At 37.2% G+C, this 22258-nt stretch overlaps 1 protein-coding gene across 6 annotated transcripts in view; it reads right to left on the reverse strand.

Annotated features, from left to right (window-relative positions):
- The window catches only part of ALMS1 (ALMS1, centrosome and basal body associated protein), a 190536-nt gene that overhangs the window by 28268 nt on the left and 140010 nt on the right, over nucleotides 1–22258 (reverse strand). For 5 of the 6 annotated variants that reach the window (XM_027554877.1, XM_027554878.1, XM_027554875.1 and 2 more), the window contains 3 exons: nucleotides 15993–16136; nucleotides 14357–14521; nucleotides 11330–12492 (listed from right to left, as the gene is read on the reverse strand). In XM_027554877.1, the coding sequence (XP_027410678.1) occupies nucleotides 11330–12492; nucleotides 14357–14521; nucleotides 15993–16136 (1472 nt within the window). The remainder of the gene's footprint in view (nucleotides 1–11329; nucleotides 12493–14356; nucleotides 14522–15992; nucleotides 16137–22258) is intronic. The other variant, XM_027554876.1, reaches the window with a different exon arrangement.

Consider the following 22258-nt stretch of genomic DNA (forward strand, 5'->3'; position numbering starts at 1 on the left):
GTAGAATTAACAGTAACTACTCACAAACTTAAACAACTTCAAAACAAGAGGGCTTCCTTGGTGACTCAGTGGTAAAGAATCTGCCTGCTAATGCAGGAGACACGGGTTTGATTCCTGATCCAGGAACATCCCACATGTTGTGGAGCTACTAAGCCTGTGTGTCACAACTATTGAGCCTGTGTTCTAGAGCCCAGGAACCAAAACTTCTGAGCCCACGTGTCCCAACTACTGAAGGACACACACTCCAGGGCTTGTGCTCTGCAATGAGAAGCTACTGCAACGAGAAGCCCACGTACTGCACCTAGAGAGTAGCCCCTGCTTGCCACAATGAGAGAAACCCTGTGCGGCACTGAAGACCCAGCACAGCCAAAAAGAAGAAAAAACAAGGAGGATCACTTCCCAATTCATCCTATGAGGACAGTATTACCTTCAGAAAAAAAGGCTAAGATATAATAAAACTACAGACCAGTACCCCCTTAGCAATAGAGAAGGAAAATCTTCAACAAAATACTAGGAAACTGAATCCAGCAACACAGAAGAATTATACATCAAAACCAAAAGGGATTTATCGAGGGAAGGCAAGGTTGGTTTCATATATGATTATCAGTCAATGTAATACACATATTAATAAAGAAAGAAAACATATGATCATTTCATTATACATAGAAAAATCATATGGCAAAACCCAAAACCCTTCCATAATAAAAACACTCAACAGGGACTTCCCTGGTGGTCCAGTGGTTAAGACTCTGCCTTTTTACTGCAGGAGGTACAGATTAGACTAGCTGGGGAACTAAGATCAGGCATGCTCTGTAGTATGGCCAAAAAGTAAAACAAACAAACAAACACTAAACAAAATAGGAATAGAAGAGAATTTCCTCAGTCTGACAAAGAGCATTTATAAAAATCTCAGAGTAAACATCATCTTTAATGACCAGAAAGATTTCTCCCTAAAATCAGGGGTAAGACGAGGATACTCAATCTTACCACTTCTATTCAAGATAGTACTGGAGATTCTAGCAAGGGCAACTAGGCAACAAAAACAGAAAAATGACATTTTGGAAAGGAAGAAGGAAAACAATCTCTATTTGCAGATGACACACTATTCTACATAGAAAACACCAATGAACACACACAACTCAAACATAATCAAACTTATAAACAAGTTCAACAAAGTTGCAGTGACCAAGATAAATACGAAAAAATCAGTAGATTCCTGTACAGTTCAGTTCAGCTGCTCAGTCATGTTCGACTCTGTGTGACCCCATGGACTGCAGCATCCCAGGCTTCCCTGTCCATCACTAACTCCTGGAGCTTGCTCAAACTCATGTCCATTTAGTTGGTGATGCCATCCAACCATCTCATCCTCTGTCATCCCCTTCTCTTCCTGCCCGCAATCTTTCCCAGCATCAGGGTCTTTTTCAATGAGTCAGTTCTTTGCTTGTTAATACTTGTTAGTCTACACTAACAAGGAAAAGTCCCAAATTGAACTTCAGAAAACTAGTTATGTTGGTTATTAAAAAGAATAAAAAATAAAATATTCAATATACTTTTAACAAAAGAAGTACCAAACTACAAAGAAGTGGAAACTACAAACATCATTGAAAGAAATTAAAGATGACCTAAGTAAGTAGAAAGACATCCCATGTTCATGGATTAGAAGATTTAATATCATTAGAGTAACAATATTCCCTAAATTCTTTTACAGTTTCAATGCAATCCCTCCCCAAGATTCAAGTTGTCTAGTTTCTTCTTTTGGGCAGAAACTGACAAGCTGATCTGAAAATTCCTAAATTTAAAATGACCCAAAAATAATACGCTTGAAAAGGAAAAAAGAAAGTTGGAAGATTCACACTAATTAGACAGTGTTGTAGTGGAATAAAGAGAGACATAGGTTCAGTGTCCAGACATTAACCCTTACATTTATAACTTTATCATAAAAAAAATTTTTTTTCCTTTATGATCAACTGGTTTTTGCCAAGGGTGCCCAGACAATTCAATGGAGGAAAGAATAGTCTTTGCAACAAATGGTACTAAGACAACTGGATATCTACAGGCAAAAGAATGAAATTGTACTGCCTCAACACCACATACAAAAATTATTCATCAAACTAAAAGTAAGAACTAAAATTATGAAACTTTTAGAAGAAACAAAAAAGAGTAAATATTTTGTAACCATGGGTTATATAGCAGTTTTAGATATTATACGAAAGAATCAGGGACAAAAGAAATAACAGATAAACTGAATGGTTTTGTCAAAATTAAAACTTCTGTACCACAAATAATACCATCAAGAAAGTGAAAAGCAAGTCACAGAGTGTAAGGACATGTTTGGAAAACATAGGGACTTGTATTCAGAACAGACAAGAAATAGTAATAAAATGACAAATAACTCAATTTTAAAATGGGCCAAGGATCTACATAGATATTTCTCTAAAGAAGATATATACAAATGGCCATTAGGCATATGAAAAAATGCTCAATATCAGTAGCTGTTAGGCAAATGCAAATTAAAATCACAGTGACATAACTCTTTACATCCATAAGATGGCTATTATCAAATGACAGAAAACAAGTGTTGATGAAGATGTAGAAAAACTGGAATAAAATCTAGGTGCAGCCACTAGATGCAGATGCAAAATGGTGCAGCCACTTTCGAAAACACTTTGGCAGTTACTCAAAAGCTTAAACAGAGTTACTACATGATTTTTGCAATTGTACTCCTAGGTATATACACACCTAAGAAAACTGAGGAAACATGTGGACACAAAAACTTATACATTAATGTTCACTGCAGCATTTTTCATAATGGCCAAAAGAGCAGAAACAATCCAAACGTCCAACAACTCATGAATAAACGTGTTGTACATGCATATGAAATACTGTTTGGCCATAATAAACACCAACTGACTCATGCTACAAAATGAACCCTGAAAAAATTAAGGGGAGGCTAGGAAACGACTGTTAACGGGCGTGGAGTTTCTTTTTGTATGAGAAGAACATTCTGGAATTAGTGGTGATGGCTGCCCTTTAAAAGAATGAATTGTAGGGCTTCCCTGGTGGCTCAGCGGTGAAGAGTCCGCCTGCCAATGCAGGGACACTGGTTTGATCCCTGGTCCAGGAAGATCCCACAGGCCTCAGGGCAACTAAGCCTGTGCACCATAATTACAGAATCCTGGATACAAATACTGAGCCCATGTGCTGTAGCTACTGAAACCATGAGCCCGAGAGCCTGTGCTCAACAAGTGAAGCTATCAAAAAGAGAACCCCATGTACGGCAACTAGAGAGCAACTCCAACTCGCCACAACTAGAGAAAAGCCTGTACAGCAACAAAAACCCAGCAGAGATAAAAACATAAATAATTTAAAAAAAGAATGAATTGTGCTGCTGCTACTCCTGCTAAGTCACTTCAGTCGTGTCCGACTCTGTGCGAACCCATGGACGGCAGCCCACCAGGCTCCCCGTCCCTGGGATTCTCCAGGCAAGAACACTGGAATGGGTTGCCATTTCCTTCTCCAATGCATGAAAGTGAAAAGTGAAAGTGAAGTCGCTCAGTCATATCCGACTCCTATCGACCCCATGGACTGCAGCCTACCAGGTCCCTCCGTCCATGGGATTTTCCAGGCAAGAGTACTGGAGTGGGTTGCCATTGCCTTCTCCGATGAATTGTGAGGTACATAAATTTTATTTTTTGACCAACAATGAGACACACCCTGGGAAAGTAAGAAAATAAATTTTAAAAACCTGACAAATTTTGAAAATCCAGGATCCAAGACAGGGAAAGAAATACGGTTGCATCTGGCACCAGATACATTACACATATGCACCCAGAAAAGGGGGAACAAAATTAACTGAGCTCTGAATAAAAGATTATTACTGGGACTTCCCTGGTGGCCCAGTGGTTAAGAATCTGCCTTGCAATGCAAGGGAGGTGGGTTCGATTCCTGGGAGGGAACTAAGATCCCATATGCCACATAGCACTAAGCCTGAACGCCACATCTAGAGTCCATGTGCCACACTGTACAATGAAGATCCGTGTGCTGCAACTAAGACCTGAGACAGCCAAATCAATAAATATTCTAAAAAACTGTTTAAAAGTTTTATACCCAAACAAGTTGTTATTCCTATACAAAGGTGACAGAATGATAATCTCAAATTTGCTAGAACTGAAGACATGTTCACTGCTAAAAAACTACTGAAAAATCTATCCAAACAATAAAATTATTTAAATTAATAAACTCAGTTATATTGAAAAGACTTGTAACAAATACCAATGCTTTTAAAAAACATACAGTGATTTTGCTTATAATATGAAAGAAAAATGTTATACTTCTTGAAAATAAAGCCAATCAATACAGGAATAATACTTTCAGAATAAACATAAAATTCACAAAATAAATATTGGTACATTGGGGGAAGTGTGCTGTATGTGGGGAGAAGTAGGGCAAGCACAACCAACTTAATTCTTCCTATAATAGGAAGTCAATAGATATTAACTTCATTTCTGACAGTGATACATTTGAGACAGTGGCTTAAGCATATCTGTTAGTTACAAGGCTGCTGAATTAGCAAAAAAACTCAAAGAAATCATATACCAATGAAAAAAAATCGAAACCTGTAAGAAATCACTAGAAATGATAAGAAACACTGAAGAACCAAGACAATTTTGGAAAAGAACAACAAAGTTGGAGGATCCATACTTCCCAATTTCAAAACAGTAATACAACAGTGAAATACTGGCATAAGGACAAGTAAATCAATGGACTAGAATAGACAAAAATAAACCTTTGTGCCATATGGTCAAATGATCTATGATCAAAGGATCTCTGACCCTTGACAAGGGGCCAAGATCACTCAATGGGAAAAGAGTAATTTTCTTAACAAATAGTGCTGGGAAAACTGGATATCCACACACTCTTACAAAGAATGAAGTTGGAACCTTACTTTATAGCATATACAAAAATTACCTTGAAATGAAATAAATACCTAAAACCATAAAATTCTTGGAAGAACACGTTAGGGGAAAGTTTCGTGGCACTGGACTTGGTAATGATTTCAAAAGCATATGAAGCAAAAGTCAACAATTGGCATTGCATCAATATTAAAAATTTCTGTGCATCAAAGAACACAATTAAAAAAGGTGAAAAGGCAACTCACTGGTTGGGAGAAAAATTTATAAATCATGTATGTGATAAAACGTTAATACTCAGAATATATAAAGAACTTCAACAACTCAATGACCAAAAAATAAATAACATGATTCAAGAATGGACCAAGTATTTGGACAGACATTTTTCCAAAGATGATATATGAATGGTCAAGAAGCATGTAAAAAGATGTTCAATATCAGTAACCATGAAAGAAATGCAAAGCAAAACTGTAAGATATCACTTCATACTTCTTAGGACGCCACTATTAAAGAAACAGAAAATAACAAGTGTTGGCACAGATGTGGAGAAAGTGAACCGTTCTGTCTCGTTAGTGGGGCTGTAAATGGTGCAGCTACTGTGGAAAACAGTAGAGTAGTTCCTCAAATAGTTACAAACAGGATTACCACATAACTGAACCTCTCCACTTCTGGATATATAGCCACAAAACTGAAAGCAGGGTCTCGAACAGACATTAGTACACCCACGTCCACAGCATCACCATTCACAACAGTCTAAAGGCAGAAGCAACGCAAGGATCTACTGCTGGATGAATGAACAAATGTGGCACACACACACTGCAGCATTAGTCAGGCTCTTTTTTAAACAGACAATCCTGTCAGATGGTACAACACTGATGATCCTTGAGGAGATGCTAAGGGAAATAAACTTGCTACTTAAGGATAAACACCGTATTCCACTTACATGAGGTAACTAGTGTAGTCAAATTCTTAAGACACAGAGAGTAGAATAGTGGTTGCTAGGGGTGAAGCATAAGGTGGTATGTATTTAATATCACTGAACTATACCAGCCACAAAAATAAATTCAAAATGGATTAAAGACAAATGTAGGAACTGAAACTACAACCAAGAAAAGACTAAACTTCCTGAAGAAAACACAGGCAGGAAGCTATGTGACGCTGGTTGGCCTCAGTGCTTTTTCTTGGATGTATCTTCTCAGGCGTGGGAAACAAAACCAAAAATAAACAAATGGGACTACATCAAAATAAAGAGCTTTTCCACAGTAAAGGGAACCATCAAGAAAAAGAATAGGCCATCTACTGAATGGGAGAAGATAACTGCAAGCAATTTATTGGAGAAGGGGTAAGTAAGCACAATATATAAAGAACTCGTACAACTCAACACAAAAAAACTAAACCTGATTTTGAAAATAGGCAAAGGATCTGAATAGACATTTTTGCAAAGAAGACATGCAGATGGCCAAGAAGCACATGAAAAGATGCTCAACATCACTAATCATCAGTAAAGTAAAAAGCAGAAGTACAATGGGATATCATCTAACATGTCAGAATGACAGTTAGCAAAATACAACAAAAAACAATGTGGAAAAGGATGCAGAGAAAACAGGATGCTCATGCACTACTGGTGGGGATGGAACTGGTGCAGCCGTTATGGAGAACATGGAGGCTCCTCTCAAAATTAAAAGCAGAACTACCACATGACCCAACAATTAACCTATGGCTATTTTTCAAAAGAAAACAGAAACACTAATTTGAAGAGATAACTCCACTACTACATTCACTGAAGCATCATTTAGAATAGGCAAGGTATGGAAGCATAAGAATTCTTATCACAAGGAAAATATCTTTTTCTATTTCTTTTATTTTCTATCTATATGAGGTGATGGATGTTCACTAAACTTACTGTGATAATCATTTCATGATGTATACATCATGTGAAATGCCAGGCTGGATGAATCACAAGCTGGAATCAAAACTGCCAGAAGTAATAACAACCTTAGATGTGCAGATGAGAATACCCTAATGGCAGAAAGAGAAGAAGAACTAAAGAGCCTCTTGATGAAGGTGAAAGAGAGTTAAAAAGCTGGCTTAAAACTCAACATTAAAAAAACCACAATCATGGCATCTGATTCCATTACTTCATGGCAAATAGAAGGGGAAAAAGTGGAAACAGTGACCAATTTTCTTTTCTTGGCTCCAAAATCACTGCGGATGGTGACTGCAGCCATGAAATTAAAAGACAATTGCTCCTTGGAAGAAAAGCTTTGACAAACCTAGACAGTGTATTATAAAACAGAGCCATCACTTTGCCTATAAAGGTCCATACAGTCAAAGCTACGGTTTTTCCAGTAGTCATGTATGGATGTGAGAATTGGGCTATAAAGAAGGCTGAGTGCCAAAGAATTGATGCTTTTGAACTGTGGTGCTGGAGAAGATTCTTGAGAGTTTCTCGGACTGCAAGGAGATCAAATCAGTCAATCCAAAGGAAACCTGGATATTCATTGGAAGAACTGGTGCTGAAGCTCCAATTCTTTGGCCACTTGATGCGTAGAGCTGACTCACTGGAAAAGACCCTGATGTTGTGAAAGATTGAAGGCAAGAGGAGAGAAGAGCAGAGGATGAGATGGTTAGACAGAATCACCGACTCAATGGATGGGAACATGAGCCAACTCCAGGAGACAGTAGAGGACAGAGGAGCCTGGCCTGTTGCAGTCCATGGGATCACAAAGAGTCAGACATGACTTAGCAACTAAAGAACAACAAATAAAAGATAAGTTATTATGCTGTACTCAAACAGATATGTCAATTATATATCAATCAAACTGGAAGAAAAATAATTTATAACACTTGTACATTGACAACTACAAAACACTGCTGGAAGACATTAAAGATATAAATAAATCAAAAGATATTCTGTATTCCTGGATTGGAAGACAGTATCATTAGGATGGCATTAAGCCCTAAAGCAAACTACCTATTAAATGCAATTAATATCAAAATCACAATGACATTTTCAGCAGAAATAAAAAAGCTGATCCTAAAACTCACATGGAGACATAAGACCCCGACTGGCCAAAAGTGTCATTAAAAAAAAAAAAAGTTGTAAGGCTAACATTTCTCAATTTTAAAATTTACTGGCAGCCCAGTGGTTGAGAATCAGCCTTCCAATACAGGCGATGTGGGTTCAATCCCTGGTCAGGGAACAAAGATCCCACATGCTGTGAAGCAAGTTAAGCACCAAAACCACTGATGCCTGTGCTCTGCAACAAAGGACCCTGCGTGACATGACGAAGATCCTGCTTGCCACAACTAAGACCCAAGGCAGCCCAATAAAAATAAATAAATAAATACTTTTTAAAAACCACAAAACTTACTACCAAAACTACAGTAGTCAAATAAGTGTGGTAATGACATAGATATGCATGTAGATCAAAGGAACAGAATTGAGACCCTAGAAATAAACCCTCACATCTGTGGTCAATGGTGTCAGGACATTCAATAAGTAAAGAACAGTCTTGACAACTGGTGCTGGGACAACTGGATATCTATGTGGAAAAGGATGATATTTGGTTTCTGTGCTGTGCTTAGCTGCTCAGTCATGTCTGACTCTTTGCAACCCTATAGACCGTAGCCCGCCAGGCTCCTCTGTTACTGGAGATTCTCCAGGCGAGAATACTGGAGTGGGTTGCCATGCCCTCCTCCATAGGATCTTCCCAACCTAGGGATCAAACCCAGGTCTCCTGCAATGCAGGCGGATTCTTTACCATCTGAGCCGCCAGGGAAGCCCAAGAATACTGGAGCGGGTAGCCTGTCCCTTCTCCAGGGGAACTGCCTGACCCAGGAGTCTAATCAGGGTCTCCTGCATTGCAGGCGGATTCTTTACCAGTTGAGCTACCAAGGAAGTCTGTTTGACCCCTACCTCATACCATAAATTAACTCAGTATACATCCAAGATGCAAGTGAAAGAACTAAAAGTACAAAATTCTTGAAAAAAAATAAATGGACAGATCCTCATGACTCTGGATTTGGCACCAAAAGCACAAGCAACAAAAGAAAAGATAGGCACACTGGGGCTTCATCAAACATAAAATGCTACGCAGCAAGGAACAGTAAGTGAGTAGAAAACACGTATTTGCAGATTACACACCTGATAAGCTTGCACAATCCAGAATATATAAAGAACTCTTACAACTCAAAAACATAAAGGACAATTAAAAAGTGGACAAAGACCTGAATAGATGTTTTTCTAAGGAAAATCTAAAAATGATCGAGTACATAAAAAGGTACTTTAACATCATTAGTCGTTTTGGGAAAGGGAAAGGCAAAACAAACCACAATGAAAATGACTGTGAGTATGAGATACAACTTGGTTCCTACTGGGATGGCAAAAAAAGGTAGAGTGTTGGTGAATGTGGAGAAGCTGGAACCCTTAGAAATTGTTGGTGGGTATGTCAAATGAGGTAGCCACTGTGGAAAACAGTTTGAAGGTTTCAGAATAAGCTTAAAATTATTGGGTTGGCCAGAAAGTTCAAGTTTTTCCATAACCTCTTAGGGAAAAACCTGAATGAACTTTCTGGACAACCCAGTAGTATTTCCAACTCCTACGTATATACCCGAAAGAACTGTATGTAGGTGTTTAAAAACTTGTACACAAATGTTCATGTTAGGTCTATTCACAATAGCCAAAAGGCAGAAACAACTCAAATGTCCATGAATGGATGGATAAATAAAATGTCGTCTAAACAAGTATTATTATTCAGCCATAAAAAGCAATGAACTACTGACAGATGCTAGGACATGGAGAAATCTCAGAAGATTATCCTAAAGTCAAAGAAGCCTGACACAAAGATCACATATGATGTGATTCCAATTAAATGAAATAACCTGAGTAGGAAAGTTCAGAAACACGAAGTAGACTTCTGTGGTTGTCAGGGACTGGTAGGAAGGAGAAAAGGGAGTGACTGCTTAATGAGGTTTCTCCCGGGTGATGAAAAATTCTGGGATTAGGCATGGTGATAGTTGTAAAACACTGTGAATGTATTTGGCGCCATGGAACTGTCCACGCAAAATGATCAACTGTAGACTTCATGCTTTATGTTTTACTACACTATCCCTCCCAAAATGCTCTATCTGCATCCTTTCCCCCATCTCCTTATGGAACAAAATGCCTCAATCCTGTCTTTCCCTATTCTTTGCTTACTTAAAAAAAAATCTTATGGTACTATTTATACATGTAAGTACTGTCATTAAATACCTACCAAAAACTCAATGATGAGAAATAATATTTATGGTAAATGTCTGAATGTTTTGTGCCTTCTTCCCACTAGACTAGTGGTCTCCAAATTGTTTGAATTATTGGGTTCTACTGATTAAGTATTTCTGAGCAGAAATTATTAGATACTTACAAGTTATGTATTATTGCTGTATTTATGTATTGTAAAACATAGACAAAACAAACTTTAAAAGGTTCATATTCCAATGAACCACTTTGCAAGTATCCTTATTTGGAGAGCACATCTCCAAATAAATTTTATCTTGGGTTAAAGTGATGGTTTGCATTTACTGACCCTGTAAAATCTGCCTTTATGGAATTCTCTAAATTAAGGCCATATTAGCCTCATATGACTATTGTTACTGAGAACATATTGTAAGGACTCCGTTGAGGATTTTGTTACACCACAATGCTTTCTTGAGGACAGATTAAATTTCTCTTAAGTCTTTAGAACCAGAGATATCTGTACTGCTCTTGAAATTTTTGTTTTTCTATTAGAGTTATGCAACTGATCACAAAATTCTACCAATATTTACTAGTAGAAAACATAAAGCAAAATTTGTGACTCATTTTTAGGAACCATATCCACAAGGTATCAACTTGTCTTCCCATTACTCTTAATTATTCACTCATTTGTTTTAAAAATCATGTTGTAGCTCACTCCACCCTGGCTTCAATCTAACTTTCTATCATTCCAATTCTTCATCAACTTAAAAAAATCATATCATATTACTTATATATGTATGTGTGTATGTATATGTGTGCTTAAAAGAACGTCAAGATTTCTTAAAAGATAGGGAGGAATGAATAAAGAAAATCAACAGGCAAAAAAAAAGCAGGCAATATTGTTCAGAATGAAGGTCATTCTAAACTTGAAGTTCCCCTGTCCCAAGGGTATACACTGCAGATTCTGAAGCATTTAGCAGCAAAGCCTTTCATCCAAAGGGTAATTTGTAAATGAGTGTTGATGAAAAGAATGACAACTCACAATAGCACTGTGCTACACTTTCTCACTCTTTTCCAGTTGGTAAGAAATATTATAGGGAGGAAAGGGCAATTGGCTTTTTTTCACCTGTGTGCAAAGCTTAACTAAAGAAGTCCATGAAAAAGGCAGTCACATTGCCAGATGGAATTTGTAGCCATGTACCTGGATGTGTTTCCTTCTGGTGTGCTCTGAAGTAATTTGGGGATAACCTGTATTCAAAGCTTTCTTGTTTTTCTTGCTCCGCTTCTCAAGGTATCTCCTCTGGTGGTCGGTGATACTGCTGTATAATTTAATTCGCCTGGGTGACAAACAAACTCTTTCATGGCCAAAAGCATGGATCAATCGGGCAGTGTCAATGGTGGAAATTGAGCTGCTTCTCTCATGCAAAGTCATTTCCTTATCTGTTTGGGTCAATATATCTGATTCCACAGGAGAAGTGGTGGTAGAAAGGATGTTGGTGGTCGTATCTGTGAGCAGCTCACTATCCTCTGAGTGTCTAGAATCTGAAGAAGTGTTATTTATATAATGAAAACCTGGATGTTTTCTCAGAATGTATTTATCAAACTTAAACTGCTCAATTTTAATCTGATTGGGCCTCCCAGCTTGATGAGCAGAAAGAATCTTATTTTTTTTAAGATCACCTGTGTTTTTATGGCATTTCTCCAGGCTTTTATACCGTTTCTTTTTCTGAAGCTTGTTTTTCTGCTGCTGCTGTTTATCACTCCATTCCTTAGCATCTTGTTCCCCTCTGCTGTCATCCTGTGTACTTTCTGAGGGCTGAAGAGAATGTGTGATGGGATGCTGAAGAAGTTTAGCCAAACGATCAAGTCGCTCCACCAAGGAAAGTTCCTTCTTGGCACTGACCTCAGGTTTCTGCTGCTTCTGCCGTTCCTGGTATCTGTTCCAGAGTTCATTCAAACTCACAGTGTGCTCACTTGTTAGCTCTGGGGTGGCCTTAGGATCCCTTTTTAGATCATTAATTTGTTTGTCAGATTTTGGAAAATCTCTAGCCTGACTTTGAGTAGCACGCTTCAGTTCCTTGTTTTCCAAGTTTACGTTGATACTGAGGCTCTCTATTCTGGTATAATCTGTCTTTGTCTTTTCCATATGTTGACAAGGGGAAGGAAGACAAGTGTATTCTCTTTGTTTGTCTGGATGATGTTGAAAGAAATCTTTCCAAGAATGCCTCATGAAAACACTTCTTCCTAAGGATTCATGGCAAAAATCTTGGTCACTTGACAGGTGCACTGGATGATGAAAGTAAAACTTAGCTGACCTGAACACAGAATGGGTGGTGTTCTCAAATTCCGAATGACATCTGGATTCTGAAAAGGAGGGGAAAAAAAGATTTGAAGTACTTTCAAAATATCTGCATTCCATTTAGAAATAGTATTCACATTTAATTCTTTATATGGCAAGAGTGGGCAGTCCCCAAGCCTTTCCTGGACTACAAGGCCATCACCCTGGCCTCCCCTTTCCACAGCGATGGAAGGTGGAAGAAGTTTACTACATGATGACTGGACTGTATCCATGAAATAAGGTGCCACAATTCTGAGAACTGGCCTCAAAGAAATGGGAACAAACTGACCCTGGAATTGAAGACTAACTATACTTAAAATAGTCAAGATGATGCTGTGTGACCACTGCATGACCAATTTCAAGACGACTGACAGAGCTGACTGCAGTTTCTGCATGTAGTCCCCTCCTTCCACGTATACACCCTGAAACTTGCCTTTAAAAGCTCTTACCCACTGGTTGTCAGTGGGGGAGTCAGCCTTTGGACGTAAGTCTCACCCACCCTCCCCCTAGTCTGCTAGCCTCCAAAAGAAAGCAAACTTTCCTTTCCATAAAAAAAAAAAGAATGGTTTATATACAGATTCAGAAAATTCACTGCCTGTATAAAGGATTCATGCTGTGTGCCTAGAGCCCAGACTGGCATGGTAATACTTCAAGAGACTCAGGGTCAAAAGACCCAGATTCTAGGTTGGATTCTGCCACAATCTGGCTGTATGACCTTGAGGAGGGCACTCTGGTTATTAGGATTGTAACAGCAGCTGCTATCTATCACTGCCTGCTATGTGTGGAGTATTATAAGATATACCTCTTTTTTTCTCTCTCTTATAAACTTGATAGAGAGGTATTATTAACCTCATTTTCAGCAAAGAAACCTGAGACTTCACTTTTATCATCAGTAATTAAATGGATAATATTTTCAAAAATGCCAACTCTTTACATGTTTTACAGCCCAGGAAAATTCCTTTTTTGTGAAGTATCTTCACACCTCCCTCCACGCAGATGATACCACTCTAATGGCAGAAAGCAAAGAAGAACTAAAGAGACTCTTGATGAGAGTGAAAGAGTTGAGTGAAGACACTTGCTCCTTGGAAGAAAAGCTATGACAATCCCAGACAGCATATTAAAACCCAGAGATATTGCTTTGGCCACAAAGGTCCTTCTAGTCAAAGCTATGGTTTTTCCAATAGTCATGTATGGATGTGGGGCTTCTCTTGTGGTTCAGATGGTAAAGAACCTGTTTGTGATACAGAGACCCAGGTTCGATCCCAGAAAGATACCCTGGAGAAGGGAATAGCAACCTACTCCCGTACTCTTGCCTGAGGAATTTTATGGACAGAAGAATCTGGCAGGCAACAGTCCATGGGGTCACAAAGAGTCAGACATGACTGAGCAGCTAACGACCTGGGCTATAAAGAAGGCGGAGCACTGAAAAATTGATGCTTTCAAACTGTAATGCTGGAGAACTTGAGAGTCCCTTGAACTGCAAGAAGATCAACCCAGTCAACCCTAAAGAAAATCAACCCTGAATATTCACTGAAGCACTGATGCTGAAGCTGAAACTCCAATACTCTGGCCACCTGATATGCAGAGCCAACTCATTGGAAAAGACCCTGATGGGAAAGACTGAAGGCAAAAGGAGAAGGGGGCAGCAGAAGGTGTGATGGTTAGACACCATCACCAAATAAATGGATGTGATTTAAGCAAACTCCAGGAGACAGTGAAGGACAGGGGTGCATGGCGTGCTGTAGTTCACAAGGCTGCAAAGTCAGACATGACTTAGTGACTGAACAATGCTCACCAGAATTAAGTGGAAACATGTGGACACTGGTGCTTGGGGGCACACATGCTCTCTCTCTCTCTTATAGCTCCTACCCCACCACCCAATCCCATTACCTGCAATATCTATCTGTAAGGCTTTCTTTTCTTCTGACCAGGCTTCCTTAGGAACCTTCCTCTTACTATGGACCTCCTCTTTCTGTTTAATGGCTTTAGTGTCTGGCAGACTATCAGTCTTTGTGTCTTGAGTTGAGTGCTGTGAAGCAGCAGCAGTACTGGAACCTAAGACAGGAAAAAGAAGACTGTAAGTTGACAAAACGTATTTTAAAATACTTTTCAAGCATCTACCCTGGGTTGGGAAGATCCCCTGGAGAAGGGAAAGGCTACCCACTCCAGTATTCTGGCCTAGAGAATTCCATGGACTGTACAGTCCATGGGGTTGCAAAGAGATGGACACGACTGAGCGACTTTCACTTTTCACTTTCACTAGAGTGAGAAGACAGTTAAGATGGGTAAACACTGAGAGTGAAAGAGAAAGACATCTTGGGGAAAGGGGACTACATATGAAAAAAATGGAATCAGGAAAGTAACTCAACATCTAAGAAATAGAACAATTATATAATTTATTTGATTATAGAATTTGTAAGCACTGAAAAGTTGTTTGGGAGCCAATTCTACTATTCTGAAAGACTAGGCTAAAGAGGTTTATTTTTAATGTGTAAGGGCAATGAAAACTTTTTGATGTGGAGATTAACATGATCAAAACTTTTTTTTGAAGCACTGATTTAGCTACAGCAAAAAAGGGGGTAAATTTTTGAAGTTCTGCTCAGAATACATATTAAGTTCTGAAATAGAAGCAATACACACAAAAAAGAGAAGTGGCTAATTATACTCCAAAATATATTTCAATATTTATAACTGTGGCAGAAACTACCAGCTGCCTTCTGAAATTGATTTTCCTCTGCCTCTGAAATAGAACCTGACTTAGCTGGGCATATGTTTATGAGAAGAGAGATTATATTCCCCAGCCTCCCTAGCATCACAGGTTGGTGTGACCATAGCCAGAGTGGTGAATAACTCTGGCTAACAGGATGGGAGGGGAATGATACATTTAAATTTTGAGAAGTATTTAAAGGAAGAAATATACTTTTTTCTTTTCCTGTTTTCCTTTCTACCGCCTGGAATATGGGTCTGATGGCTACAGTATGAGAATGGAGGCTAAAACATTGAAGCAACGGGAGAGAAAGAGCTTTGTTACCTGGTATATCTATTCTTTCTATCAACAAGTCCTTTTTGTTTTGTTTTGATCTCTGAGAGCTAAAGCTAATCCTAACTTAAACACACTTGAATAGGCATATTTAATTAGTACAGTCCTACTGAAGTGTTTTAACTGAGTAGGTAGTTAGGAAGTAAACAAGTTAAATTCCTGAAGAACAAAAGCCTATGTATGACAATGTTATTAAAGAGCTAGCATCTCATGGCACCAAATACTTTTATCAGAAATGTTTTTTAAAATCCATTATGTGAATTTATGGCAGTCAGATTAATTTGTGTACAATATACACAAAGTTTTCCAAAAATATCTCAAAGAGCTTTAAAAACGTTGATTTCACCTGCCAGTGCATACCAAAAGCTGCAGCTAATATTCTATTTCAGACATGGACAAGATGGAGGAGGGTTGAAGACAACTGGATAACACTTTTCTATTTACTGATATATTCATTTTAGAAGGCCAGAAGAAAATGAGTGATACTTCTACCTGTGGTATCTTTCTCCAAAGATTCTTTTTCTTCAGAGCCAGCAATCTTGGTCACTGCCTTTTTAGTGTAGATCTCCTTTTCTTGGTTTTTGTCTGAGAGGTCCTCATCCCCAGTGATGAGAACTTGAACGTGAGCATCTGGAATAATGATGTGATTTGATCCCATGGAGAAGGAAAAGGTAACACCAGAAAGTAATACACCACCCTCCCCCCAAAAACAAAACCTCTTTATATACTAGAGGAAAAAACCATCTCATAGGCTCAACCATGTAAAAGCTGTGGCAGTTCTGAGGACTGCCACATATGACAGTTTTAACATATGACAGTTTTGGGGAGTTTGGAAAACTTTCCATATTTTTCTGTGTACAATCATTTTAAATAAAATCTGCTCTTTGCTGATTTGATGCAACAGTAAGAAAAAAAAAGGGGGGATCCAGATCAGGTATCTTTCAAAGTAGAAAAGTAGATCTGAACAATCTTTCAAGTTCTTTGGATTAGTCAAAGTTTTTCTCAATTAGGGGGCAAATTTCATATAATACTAGAAAAAATTTATATCACCTAGATTTTATATACAGTACTCACGTAATTTTAAAAAATCTTCTTGAGTTAAATTTGCCTGATAATTTCTAATTCCTTTTTCTTGGTCATATTTGCTAGAGATTTATCTACTTAATTGGTCTTTTAAAGTGAGTTTTTTTGTGTATATAAGAAAACTCAAGTGCAAAATTATGTTGGTAAATAAATTAAAAATCACCAATACAACAACTAGGATACAGTTACCGAGCAGTTAATAATGGTTATAGAGCTTAAAAAATAAAACATTACAGATATAGTGATATAATCATAGATACTCTATGTGAAGGCTCAATTAATACCATTTTCAGCAGCAACCTTAAGCTCAATTTAGAATCTGCCAATTTCAAGGATGTTTTTGAATGTATTGGATTATTTTGCATGTCTTTCTTTAAACTTTATATAAAAAGGTGTAATACTCTGAGTACCTTTAACTTGTCTTTTACACTCCAAATTATGATTGGAGGATTTACTCATAGTGACTCTAATTAATTCATTCTCAATGTTACACAGAATTCTATTCAATTAATGTATCAAGTCATCTGTTGATAAACTTTAGGCTATTTCTAATTTTTTTAATATTAAAAAGCATTACAATGAACATTGTTGTAGAATTTCTTTGTAGCTTGTATGAATTGCAAATATTCTCTCAGTCTGTGTCTTGTCTTTGTTATATGTCTTTTGGTATACAAAATTTTTTAATAATATCATTTATTTTTTTTTTCTTTCATGGGCTGTGCTTTGCAGGTCTCATTTAACAAACCAGTATTTCATGGTCAAAACACAGTCATCTAAATTCTAAAAGCTTAAAGTTTTCCTTTTTACATTTAATATCACTTGGACTACGCTTTTGTTTAGTTTGCACTAGGGCTTCCCTGTAGCTCAGATGGTAAATAATCTGCCTGCAGTGTTGGAGACCTGGGTTTGTTTGATCCCTGGGTTGGGAAGATCCCCCGGAGGAGGGCACGGCAACCCACTCTAGTATTCTTGCCTGGAAATCCCCATGGATAGAGGAACCTGGCTGGTTACATTCCACAGGGTCACAAAGAGTTGGACACTAACGAGTGACTAAGCACAGAGCACACAGGGATCTATCAGATTTTATTTTTTCTTACATCTATCATCAGTGGCCAAAACACTATTGACTAGTTCACCCCCTCCCCAGGATATGTCATCTGTGGCATATATTAAGTTTCCACATTCATGGGTGTGTTTCTGGTCAACACATTGTTTATTACTACATATTAGGTCTTAAATATATTTTATACACACACACACACACCACACACATGCACACAGTAAGTCTTTTGATATCTGGTATGGCAAGTTCCCTATCTTATTCTTTAAATATACTTCTTGATTTTCAAAAAAACCTTGGAATCAGCCTGTCAAGTCCCACGAAAAATTCTACTGGAATTTTGAGTAGTGATGCATTGAATTTACTTAGGGTTCCTTACTGTAATTCAATGAAGCTTAATCATTTTCTATGTCCTTTGTTAGAGTCATTTCTAAGTACTTATTTTTTGTTGTTTTTAAAAAGCGTATCTTAAAAATGCCTTTTGCATTATGTCTCAGAAGACACATACCAAATATTGCACAGAGAATTCAGTGAATTGTTAAAAAAGTGAACATGTACCAGGGTTTTAAAAAAAACCTGGCTCGAAGTATACATGCTCCCCTCATTCTTTCTTCCAATCTCCCCCAGGATGATAATTAACAGCCCATTTTAAATGCAACAAACTACTTATATTTCTGAACTTTCTGTAAATAGAAAAAAAGAGCACATAGCCTTATGTCTTGCTTTCTTCTCTCATGTTGTATTTGTAAGAGCCATTAAGTGTTAAAACATATTTGTCCTTTACTTAGTCTCATTTTCTGGTTAGTATTAACAATGTTAATACAATTCATCCATACTACTGGAAAAATAACGGGCATTTGGTAATTTCTGGTTTGAAGCTATTACAAGAACTGCTGTAAAGAATATTCACTTGTTTCTCTTGGTGCTCATGCACATCCTCTTCCGTGGAGTATATAATTAGGATCAGAACTGCTTGATTATGCTTTTGTGTAACTTAGTAGATAATGGCAAATTGCTTTCCAAGGTTACTCTCGAAATTTACATTCTCACCAGTAGTGAATAAATACCTCTTGTTTTATATTCTTACCAGCACAGTACTGACTTTTTCATTCCAGCCATTCTAATGCGTATGCAGAGATCTTACTGTGATCCTAATTTGCAAATCCCTGCTGATGAATCAAGTTGAATATTTTTGCCTTATGTTCATTGGCTATTCGATATTCTCTTTTATAAAGCACCTAATTCAAGTACTTTTGTCCTTTTCAAAAATTGGATTGCCTTTTTCACATTGATTTGTATTAATTCATTTTATATTCTAGATAGAAGTCCTTTGTGAGATACGTATTGAAAACATCTTCCCCACTCTGTGGCTTGCCTTTGACTCTCTCATTTGGTGGTTAATTAATAGAATACCTTAATTTCATGTGATATATCTGTCAATATTTTCTTTTATGGTTACTATTTTTGGGGGCTAGGGATTCGATTTAATAAATCTTTTCCCACTGCAAGATTATGAAGACATACTCCTCTGTATTTTCTTGCAGAAAACTGACATATTTCATCTACCTATGCCTTTCATATTTAAATCTATGAAGTATATGGAATTGATTTTGACGTGTAGTGAAGTAGGGGGGATCAGTGTTCTTTTTTTTTTTTCCCCCTAATATCCAACATCATTTTACCAAAAACATCATCTTTTTCCCCACGGTACTGCAGTGGTAGCTTTATCATCAATCAGGTGTCCATACATATGTGAATCTGTTTCTGGAGTATTCTCTGCTCTGGTCAGTCTGTTTATCTTCGTGCCAACATCACACTGTCTTGATTACTACAGCTTTATAATAAGTTCTGATACTTGGTAGTATAAATCCTCTAGATTTGTTCTATTTCAATTTTTTATTACATATATTTAAGGGTATAACTTTACCCTTACTATCACTTTGGCTATCTTCTATACATTTTGATATCAGAGTTTTAAATATATTGCAACTTCCAGTATTACTTTAACTTCTGAGTTACTTAGAATTAGTTTTAAATTTTCAAATGCATGGTTATTGTATTACTGTATGTATATAATATTTATATATTATGTATATTAGTTTCCCAGGGCTGCCACAGTAAATTATTACCAACTGAGTGGCTTAAAACAAAATACATTTATTCTCCCACAGATCTGGAGTCAAGTGTCAGCAGGAACATGCTCTCTCAAAAGGCTATCTGGGAGAATTCTTCCTTATCTCTTCCAGCTTCTAATGATCCCTAGTACTCCCTGGCTTAAGGCAGCACAACTCCAGTCTTTGCTTTTGTCTTCACATGACCCCCTCTCCTAGTCAGTAAGTACACGAATCACTGGATTTAAGGTCCACTCTAAACCCACAATGATTTAATCTAAAGATCTTTAACTAATTACATCTGCAAGTAACATTACATACTGAAGTTCTCAGTGAACATGAGTTTTGGGGGAATACTATTCAACCCAAAACAGATTTTTGTTTTGTTATTACAAGTTTTTATTGTTGATTTCTAATTTGGCTACAGTAATCAAAGAAGTTGTTCTGTTTGAACATCATTTCTTTAAAAGCAACAACTTCATCCATTTTTCTAAGTGTTTCACCTGTTCTTTAAAAAAATGCAAAGTTCTCAATCAAATTTTAAAATTCCATTGTTTAAATCTTCTCTAATTTTTTTGTTTTATTTTTTTCCCTTTTTATTATTAAAACCCTTGTGTAAAGGGCTGACATTAAATAGAACTCAAGAAGGGTTCTCTGCTTCTTAGGAAACTCCCACCCAGAAGCAGGTTATCTATGAATGGTTTAGTACCTGACAGGTGAGGGCTGTCCTGCACTGTCCAAAACCAAGCCAGGCATGCCGCACCACACCCCCGCGGATATGGGCAGCCGCCTGCCAGAGGGGGACCAGCTATCTGAACCCACCAAGGCTTCCATGGTGCTGCCGTATGGTTCTACCTCAGTGGGATTCCAGAGGTCTACAGTCTTAAATCTCACAGATGGTAGCTTTGACCAATTGGCTCCTCAACCAAGTACATACACTTTAATCCTCTTTCCAGCATCTCTCAGTTTCTGATGGATATGAACTGTTGGGTTTACCTATATCTTCCTGTCATTTTTTCCTGCATACAAGTTTGAGTACGTGAAAATAAGCTCAAATTTTACCTTGCTTGTTGTTATATTTGAACCTTTTTTTATTGGAAGGGAAACTCGTGTGTGCATGCGTGTGTGCACTCTCAGTCGCCCAGTCATGTCTGACTCTTTGTGACCCCATGGACTGTAGCCTGCCAGGTTCCTCTGTCAATGGGATTCTCTAGGCACGAATACTAAAGTTGCCATTTCCTACTCTTATATATAGATATAGGCGTATATATATATATATAATTCATAATTATATATAATTACATATTATATAAACATATATGTTTTAATATCAGATATAATTATATAGGTTTATATAATATATAATTATATATTACATATTATATAATTGATATATATTACTATTAGGAGTATTCCTACTCCTAGGAGTATATATATTTTATATATACATATATATATATTATTTTTTGGCCTAGAATTTTATTTTGTCAATATTAACACTGCTCGCTACCTTTTCTTTGGTTAGTATTTGCCAAATATATCTTTTTCTATCTCCTTTATGTTTTGGGAGGTAACACAAAATAAACAGTAATCTAATCAAAATATCAGAAAGTCAAATAGTTCCGTTAAGCTTATAACAGAAATCAACAGTTTTCAAATACCACCAGTTCATTTAGTCATTTCTTCCAGTATCACTAGCCTTGTTTCCAAATAACATGTTTCATATTGTTGTATCCTTTTTAGTTCCAGAAAATTTTTTATTTTCTTCTATGATCAATAGGGATTTACCTCTTAGAAAACTTTCCTGTCACAGCCATATTCCCTCCTTCTATCTTTTGAAGTTTTAACCCTATACTAATGTTCAGTGTTTATATAGTATGTAAATAAGAGTCTTGATTTAGTCAGTCTTCAGTTCATATGTGATTGTGTTATGTTTCTGTTATTCACATTAAACCAACTAGAATACTGTAAACATATTTACTTTCTTTTAAAAAGTTTTGCTTTTCCTGAGGAGTTAACAATTGCCTGTTTTTACATTTGCTAAGTTTCTCTATACCATTCCCTTCATCATCCTTATAAATGGGAACAGAATCGAAAATCTCTTCCAAATACAGTCAACTATATAAGGCAGTCTTATCAGCTTGACTTTTCTTACAGTCCTCTATCTGAACTCGTTCTTGATCTTCTGCACCACTGCTGCAATGGCAATTCCTTTCCCACTCTCCTATGTTGACCTCATTTCCTTCATTCTATGTTTTCCTTTAAAAAACTTAAATCTTTAATTTTAATGAAATAATTTTCCCTCATAATTTCAAGGCATTATTCCTTTAGTTTCTAGTCCCATGTATTACTTTCCTTTTTTTAACTGGAGTATAGTCACTTTACAGTGTTGTATCAAGTTTCTACTGTACAGCAAAAGGAACAAGCTATACGTATACATATATCCCCTATTTTGGGATTTCCTTCCCATTTAGGCCACAGACCACTGACGAGTTCCC

The sequence above is a fragment of the Bos indicus x Bos taurus genome, chromosome 11, assembly GCF_003369695.1.
Source record: "Bos indicus x Bos taurus breed Angus x Brahman F1 hybrid chromosome 11, Bos_hybrid_MaternalHap_v2.0, whole genome shotgun sequence".
NCBI lineage: Eukaryota > Metazoa > Chordata > Mammalia > Artiodactyla > Bovidae > Bos > Bos indicus x Bos taurus.